The following is an 8,843-nucleotide window of genomic DNA, read 5'->3' as shown; positions in this document are numbered from 1 at the left end:
AAAATTAAAAAAAAAAAAGACTTCCTCAGCACAGGTGAGTCACGGTGGCACCTTTCTGCAACTCTGCATTTTGGAGAGCAAGGCAGGAGGAGGATCTTGAGGTCACCTTGAGCTACAAAACCTGTTAAAGGCTAGCTTAGGACATGTGATAGCCTGTCTCTAATAAAACAAAACACACAAATAATCAAGCAAGCAAACAAAAAACATTAGAGAAGACCATGGAGAATTGCTGCCAGACCCCCTGGAGGTTGTCACCCCATGGAAACACCACTGAATCTACCCACAAGCAACCTGCAGGGATGACATGCAGTTTAAGGTGACACACATAGAATCCCTGCTTGCCTTTTTTTTTTTTTAATGTGCACTGGTGTTTTGCCTACATATGTGTCTGTGTGAGGGTGCCAGATCTCCTGGAATCGGAGTTACAGACAATTGTGAGCTGCTAAGTGGCTGCTGGGAATTGAACCTGGGACCTCTGGAAGAGCAGCCAGTGTTCTCAACCAGAGCCATCTCACCAGCCCTAATTTTTTGTTTGTTTTTTTTTTGGGGGGGGGGCAGGGTTTGGCTATCTTGGAACTCACTCTGTAGACCAGGCTGAACTCACAGAGATCCATCTGCCTCTTCCTCCTGAGTGTGATTAAAAGTGGGTGCCACCACCACTGGGCAGTCCCTGCTCATCGTATCCAATGCAGATATTTCAGACCTTGGTTGTGATTCAGGCCTGATCATGTTAAGGGTACAGTATCACTAGTTGGAAGCCAGCGTGGGCCACAGTGTGAGTTGCAGACTAGCTCTGAATGCATGCCCATTCTGTACTCATGAAAGAACCTGTTACGGGTGCTGCCTATAACGTAGTGCTCAGTGGCTCAGTGACTGAGGGGTGGGCATGTCCTCATGTATTTGCTCCTAGCCTGTCTATTCCAAGCATCTCAGAGCAGCCTGCACTGCTGATACTGATCCTGAGCATATACCCAAAAGATACTCTACTATACTACAAGGACATGTGTGCGCCACTATGTTCATAACAGCTTTAATCTTAATAGCCAGAAACTAGAAACAACCCAGATGTCCTTCAACTGAAGAATGGATACAGAAAAGGTGGCTCATTTACACAATGGAATACTATTCAGCTATTAAAAACAAGAACATCATAAAATTTTCAGGCAAATGGATGAAACTAAAAAATATCATCCTGAGTTGAGGTAACCTAGACCCCAAAACACATGCATGGTATGTACTCACTGATTAAATGGGTACTAGCCCAAAAGTACAAGATACCCATGATACACCCCACAGACTCAAAGAAGCTAAACAAGAAAGGCCAAGGGGCTTGAATCTCACTTAGAAGGGGGAATAGTCATAGGAGGCAGATGGAGGGTGGGAACTAGGTGGGAGAGAGGACTGGGGATGTGGTGGGGGGAGTGTCAGGTACAAGTGTAGAGAGGAACAGAAGGCCAGAAAGCCAGGAGAATGGAAATCAGCAGCTGCGGGTGGGGGGATATCTAGGAAGTCCCAGAGACCTGGGTTGGGGGTGGGGGTCTCCCGGGAGTTAATGCATGTGACTTTAGCTGAGATGCCTAACAGTGGGGATATAGAACCTGAAAAGGCTCTTGTAGCTAGGCAGGACCCCCTCCCCCCCAGTAAGGGATAATGACACCAACCAACCCACCGATAAAACTTTCAACCCCAAATTTGTCCTGGCTAAAAGAAATGCAGGGACAAAGAACAGAGATTGGCTAACCAGTAACTGGGCCAACTTGAGACCCATCCCATAGGCAAGCACCAACCCCTGACACTGTTAAGGATACTGTTATGCTTATAGACAAGCGCCTAATATAGCTGCCCTCTGAGAGGCTCTACCCAGCAGCTGACTGAAACAGATGCAGATGCCCACAGCCAAACATTGGACAGACGTCAGGGACTCTTCTGAAAGAGTTAGGGGAAGAATTGAAAGTCCAGAGGAGGACCAACAAAGTCAACTAACCTGGGCCCCTGGGAGCTCTTAGAGACTGAGCCACCAACCAAACAGCATAGCAGGCTGGACCAAGGCTGCTGGAACATACGTAGCAAACAAGCAGCTTAGTCTCCAAAGCTGTCTGTGGAATCCATTCCCTAACCGGACTGCTTTGTCTGGCCTCAGTAGGAGAGGTTATGCTTATTCCTGAAGAGACTTGGGGGGTGTGTGTGTGGGGGTGTGGAGTGGGGGGAGGGGGAGGGTCTCAGAGGAGAGGGGGATTGGGAGAGACCCTATGGGGGGAAATGTCTGGGCTGTAAATAAATAGACCTTGTCTCAAACAACGTGAATGTATGGGTGAACATACAAACTGGTAACTGAATGAATGTTGAAAAGGCCTGTGGGATGGCCCAGTGAGAACTGCTCTATCATTCACGTAGCACCACAGAAAATAAGAAATTAGAAAATCTTGTGAATGAGGGGCTGGAGAAGGGGTCGGCAGTTAGGAGCACTGGCTGTTCTTCCTTATGGCTAGGGTTCAGTTTACAGAGTCCACACAGGTTTACAGCGCTGCCGCGACAGGTCCTGGGAATCCAGGGCCCTCTTCTGGCCTCCACAAGCACCAGGAGCACACAAAGCAAACAGACTTATTTCAGACAGACAAAATCCTCACAGAAATAAACACACCTTAAAAGCATTTTCTAAATGAAAAGCATTATGGACATTTAATCACAAGATTGTCCCAGTCTGCTGTGCATAAATAAAATACTGCTTAGAAATTTAAAAAAAGAAAGAAGAGAAAAAAAGAAAGAAAGAAAAGAAAGGAAGAAAGGAAGGGTGGTGGTGGTACACACATTTATTCCCATTGGATAGCAGAGGCAAGGGGATCTCTAACTTCAAGGCCAGTTTGGTCTATAGAGTGAGTTCCAGGACAGCTAGGACCTCAAAGAGAAACCCAGCCCCCCAAACAACAAAGAAAACAAAAAGAAATCAGGGATAAATGATGTAAACACACCGTTTACTTTCTCCTATTTCATGAACACACAGTGAGTAGATTCCATTACAGAAAACTGCCAACTCTAGCTGCCAAAGCAGCGTCCTTTCTTTGTAACCACTGCCTTGTGAGCCTCTGGACGGATGCTGAACTGTATTCCTTTGTTTTCCGGGCAGAGCCCTTCCTCCATCTACTATTATAGAAGGTCATATGTCTTATTCTATATGATCTACCGTTTCATTGTGAGCAAAACAGGAAAAAATGGGTTCTATAGAGTGGGGCTTCACATTGCAATCTAGAGAGAAATTGTTATTTCTAACATTTTAATATAAGAGAGTCACCATTAAAAGCCTCTCTCTCTCTCTCTCTCTCTCTCTCTCTCTCTCTCTCTCTCTCTCCTGCTGGCACAAGCCCCTCTGGGTTGTTTTGGAACAGATGTTGCATTCCACTCAAAAGTAATCCCAAGATCCTGGGTGTGCTAGGGTGCCTGTGGTGAGGAGAGTCCTCTGGGGACCTTGGGACTGTCCTGACGTCGACCTGAATGAACCCCAAACTAAATCAGAACAGCAACTGTAACGCTGCCTCTCCTCACACACTGGCTGCTCACTGAACAGGATAGTCAAGACGTGGTAGTAGTCAGCCCTATTTTGGCCCTCCTGGCCCATTCTTGTGTTTTATCTTTAAAATAGTGTGGAGGACTGGAGATGCTTAGGTTTGTAAGCAACATCACCAACAAAACAGTAACCTAAATTAGTATTGAGCTTCAGATTCCAAGTTGCCCTCTCCTGGCAGGTGACAGCAGCCAAGGGAGAGAGAATCTTCCAGAAGGTGTTTGCAGTGGTAGGGTCCCTTGCTCCACGGAGAGCCCCACACCCACACAGCGCACTAACTGCGCTTAGTAGGTTAGTAAAAACAAACCATGAAGTTCCGATGGCATGCCATTGACAGGGATGCAGGGAGCTGGAGAGAAACTGGAAGAGCGGTCATATATGCAAGTATGGAATTCTCAAAAAAATTGTTTTTAAAAAGCACTTGAAAAGAAAAACCCAGAAATGTGTCAAGAATGATGAGGGAGATCTCACAGGATCTCCTCTTCTGGACAAAGAGCTATAGGCAATTAATGGCTGCTGAGAGGAAGAATTCATCTTCTCCAGGGGCCAGCTCCCCATGTAATGCCCTAAAAGCATTACATCTGAGCAATGGTAACTGGATTCAGCAGGTTAGGGGTGCGTGTACGTGCGCGTGCACGTGAGAGCGTGACAATACCTGAAGGGTCATGAGTTTGAGCTGCATGTAGGAGGAGACCTTGGATGGACGACAGGAAACCATGGAGACAGGGTGAATACAGTATGCATTTGGGAAGTTTCTAAATCTTTTAAATGAAAAAATATATAAATATAAAATACTTCAAGTAAGAATTTTATCATGATACAACCAAAACAATCTCTATTCTTACGCAGTTTGAGACAAATCTGTGGTCATAAGGACAGTTTCAATGGGAAGACACTGCAAATGTGCTGGAAGACGCAGCTGTCCTGAGAGGGCACGGTGCACTGGCGGTTACAGGGTACAGGTATCTGTGACCAGCGAGACCCATTAGTCCGCACTGCTCGTCCCATGCATTTTTCCTATTTAAGGCAAAAAGATCATGAGACTAGAGTACTTTGGAATTTCTAGAAGCTCCCACCTTATTCTGAAATTAAAATAAAATCCATGCTGTTGGTGTATTCAAAGTGCTTTTTACTCTTTAGGGTGACAAATCGAGGCAGAGAGCCACGAGAGGTGTCCCTGCCTGCTTACCCGCTGAGCAATGAATGCCAACCCACTTGGAGTAATGGTTTTTATTCCATGTGGAAAAAGTACAGTAGTTGTGCAGAAACAAACTACATAACGAAAGAGTAAGACTGTCACAAATATTAAGGGAAACAATAAATAAGCCATAGTAACTGGAGCAGAACTCAGAGAGAGCTTATAAAAACGGCCTAGCTGTTTGTACAAAGCACTCTGCACACAGGAACAGACACACCAAAAGACGCGGCAAGGTTCCTTTTCGTACAAAACCTTAATGATGTTCATAGGAGCATCGCGGGTACTCACGTTTAAAACATTCTGCAAATATAGAACTTCCTTCTCCCCGATTCTAGAAAATACATTTCACATCTCAACATATAAAATACTTCCCCCACCTCTCTCAAACCAGCATTTGAACATCTTCCAATAACACCATTTTCATATAAAAATACCTTAAGCCAAGGTTCATCCCTGTACCTTATCTTTACAGGTGAAAAAATATGTCACTTGGATTTAAGTAGCACCTCAGAGGTGTCCATACACAGGAGATAAAGTGCCATTGCGGGTATACTGTTACAAGCCGTGATAACGCATCGTTCAGTGCGGCAACCAGCATGATGGAGTGTACAGAGAGATGCAGAGATGCAGAGAGAGATGCAGAGAGATGGCGGGCTCTGTTGTTTGCCTTTAGGTTAACTTCCTTCGAGTTATTTACAAGCCTGAATAAAACAGGCTAGCTATTTATATATATATATGACACATGACTAGGAAATAACGGGCTGCGTAAGGAAATCAAAACCGCCACCCAGACCTCAAGGGTCCTGTCTGAACACTTTCCCTAGAGGACATTAGAGGCTTGTTTTGGGGACCGTCACTGTCCAGAACACTTTCGGAACCAGTTAGAGCTAATTTGTCGCCGTCACTAAGAGTGCTTCTCTTGGTACTTTTGCACAACTCTGACCTGGACACCAATCAAAATTCGAGCTAGCCTGTTCTCTTCTTATCAGCAACACGGTGAAACGTAAGTATAGTTCCAAAAAGGGGGCTATAAAAATACTCTACAAATGACCATATCATGGAAGTAGGTGTTTGATTCTCTCAGGAACCAACAAGATACTTGGCTGTGCTTGTATTTTGCAGATAAAAGTCACATTTATATTCAGCTAGAAATCACTCAGGTTGCGATTTTTTACACATATGTAAGGACAGGTTTGACTTAAGGGATCTGTAACTCAAACACCCTCCCTCCCCATCTTTTCCAGAATTTTCCAGATATTATGTCAGGAGTTAAAAACTTTTACCAGTGGATTTTTTTCTTCTCTAAGTACATGTGCTTATACACAGAGCAAACCAAATAATCTCCTAGGAGAACGGCATCAGTTGATGTCTTCTTGGCAGCCTTTAAATCGCCAGATATAAGCTGACAACAGTGTTCAATGCTGTTTAGTACTTCTGTTTATGGCTGATTTCTAGCTACTAATTATAGTTTTATCCTACAGTTTTAATATGTCAATGGCATCAGATCCACCCAAGAGGTGGAAAATATGGCTAACATGTAATTTTTATTATGAAAAGAAAAAGAAACATTATTTATTACCACGAGCCAACAGACTGCCTCCAGATTCTACACAGGGATTGCTTAAGGCTCACACATTGGACTCTATGAACGATCGCTTTGGTTTTGCTGAAGTGAGGTGGCTCCTGTGGGCTTCTGTACTGACATGAAGTGGTTGCTTAGAGACGCCCTCTGGGTAGAGATGAGGAACCCCCTTAGTTATCCTGTTATCTTGACAGAGGGCTGGGATTTGGCACTTGTTCTCTTCTAGCTCCTTCACCTGAGCCCCATTGTGGACACCCATGCTCAGGGGAGGAACTGAACACGGTTTGGCTTGGCTACAGTATCCTCCTGGCTTGAGAGTGGGTTTCTCAGAGTTAGACTGCAGGCCAGCTGCAGTGGCTGTGTTTGTCAGTAGTCCCTCTGCCACTGGGCAGTGCCAGGAGCGGTTCGGAGGATTGTTTTGCTGCTGGAACCTGGCGGTCTTGTCCATGATGCCCATGAATGGAGTGTTGCGGGGCCTGTGTTCCGCAGTGCCGCCCTGCACTTGGGTTGTACCTTTGTCTCTGATCCGAGAGTCTGGTCCTTGGACCTTGAATCCGTCTGAAACGCTACTGCTTGAAGTCAAACTACTGGTGGAACTTGACATCTTTATGCTGCTCGACGGAGAGCCAGAGGAGCCTGAGCTAGAGAGGGAAGCCGGGTGCCGCACATCGCTACAGCTCACTGGTCCGCCCTGGTTTGGAGGAGCCATGTCCACAGCCACCGAGGCATGAGCCAGGAGCCTCTCGGCAGCTTTGACTTTGCTCGGTAGAGGATACGCTGTGCCGCTCTCACTGCGCTGCAGCTGGAGGCTCTGGCTGGGGCCCAGTCGATCCCCGAAGTGGCCACAACCAGTTCCTGCAGTGAAGGGACCCGTTCCCTCTAAATGCTGGTTTCTGCTCATGGCAGGGGCTGCAGATACTCTACCCGGCATCGGACTCGGGGGAGGGTTCTGAGAAGAGACTTGTATTTTTGTGCTACTGTTTCTTATGCTAGATTGCCCGGAACCCAGATGTTGGTTGGTCTTCACTATCTGTGCCTGTTTGGTAGGCTGCATAACCAAGCCTGACTGAGCTACAGTCTCTCTCAGGGACTTGCTGATTCCTGCCCTGCTCTGTGGGGATGCTGACCTGCCTTTGGACTGTAATCCCTCTTGAAGGTTGCGGATATATGGGGAAGGGACAGACGGTGGTGGCTGGGATCTGGGAGTCGGGGAAATGGACTCCTCCTGTGAAGAGGTGTCTTCCTCTTCCGCCTCCTCAATGGGGAAGTGGTCCTTTAAACTAGAGGCTGGTGCATCCTCTTCATTATCTGAGTCATTGGCTGGAGCTGGCGGGGGACCCTGCTGCTTTTGCTGCTGGTTCCTCTGGAGTTGCTTGCACTCTTCTTCAACACGGGCCAGGAGCCTCTTGATTTCCTGATTGTTGGGACAGAGTTTCACAGCCTCTTGCAGGTCAGCCAGAGCTGCCAGGAACTGCCTTCATATGAAAGTATAAGATAAGATTAGAGGACACATCTGAGCAGGCTCTGGGTGCACTGTCCTTAAGCTAGCTGTCCTCAAAGGGAAAGGGGGGAGGTCCAGGGACTTGCTGGGTAAGTCCTGGTTGGCCCCGAGTTGCTGAGCCAACAGAACAGTGCTGTACTCTAACCCAGGGCTTGGTGACTCTGGGCCTCTGATCTATCTATAAAGACACCAGGGCAGAGGGTGCCAGAATCCTGTCCCTCTAAGCACTGGTTTCTGCTTGAGGCCCTCTCTGGCCCTCCTCTTGTCCCTTTCTAACTCAAAGTTCAGACAACCTCTTCTGCTCCTCTGTCACCCCGCTTTGTCTGTCTCATATGAGACAATAGCTCAGCGGGTGTTCTGGTACAGTGGGCAAGATACCAGAATGTCAAGAAAATGAAGGTTAGCCGCTAAAAGTAACACCCACAGCCATGCCTCTTGGAAGCCACTGGTTTTTACTGAAAGGAATGAGAAGTGTATATAATAACTCTGATGAAGGGAAACAACACCCTCAAACTCAACTAGCAGGTTTGACCTCCCAGAGAAATGCCCCAGTAGTCACGTGGATGACCCCAGACCGTACCTGCTGTTCCTTTTTGCTCTCGCCCGGGCATAAAAGGCTTCGTAGGATTTGGGTTTCAATTCCAGAGCCTTTGAAGCAAATTCTTCTGCCAAGCCAAAGTCCTGGTAGCAACAGTTAAAGTCAGAAGCAGCACTGAGAGAAAGGGCTGTCCTTTAAGAGCTCTGCCCTAAGGGTAGCAGAGCATGGGCACCCTGCAGGGTCCTGGGGGCAGGGCAGGCACATTCCCTTACCCGACTCCCCCACACTTGTTTAAGATACATAATCAGAGCTTATGACTATCCTTAAGCATCCAGTACAGAAGCAGCAATTATGGCTCAGGAGAAAGCAGCACAGCTGCACACAGAAGGCCCTGGGGCTGGGAGCAGGCTGGGGGTGGGGCTAGGAGTGGGGCTGGGAGGGGCTAGGGGTGGGGCTAGGAGTGGG

At 47.1% G+C, this 8,843-nt stretch overlaps 1 protein-coding gene across 4 annotated transcripts in view; it reads right to left on the bottom strand.

Annotated features, from left to right (window-relative positions):
* Positions 1 to 4,774: 4,774 nt before the first annotated feature.
* Tanc1 (tetratricopeptide repeat, ankyrin repeat and coiled-coil containing 1) overlaps positions 4,775 to 8,843 on the bottom strand; it is a 236,819-nt gene continuing 232,750 nt past the window's right edge. For all 4 annotated transcript variants that reach the window (XM_021177906.1, XM_029469399.1, XM_029469408.1 and 1 more), the window contains 2 exons: positions 8,421 to 8,521; positions 4,775 to 7,814 (listed from right to left, as the gene is read on the bottom strand). In XM_021177906.1, coding sequence (XP_021033565.1) covers positions 6,386 to 7,814; positions 8,421 to 8,521 — 1,530 coding nt within the window. In that variant the 3' untranslated portion in view covers positions 4,775 to 6,385. The remainder of the gene's footprint in view (positions 7,815 to 8,420; positions 8,522 to 8,843) is intronic.

Source organism: Mus caroli, chromosome 2, assembly GCF_900094665.2.
Source record: "Mus caroli chromosome 2, CAROLI_EIJ_v1.1, whole genome shotgun sequence".
Taxonomy (NCBI): Eukaryota; Metazoa; Chordata; class Mammalia; order Rodentia; family Muridae; genus Mus; species Mus caroli.
This window is presented reverse-complemented; position numbering and strand designations above follow the sequence as displayed.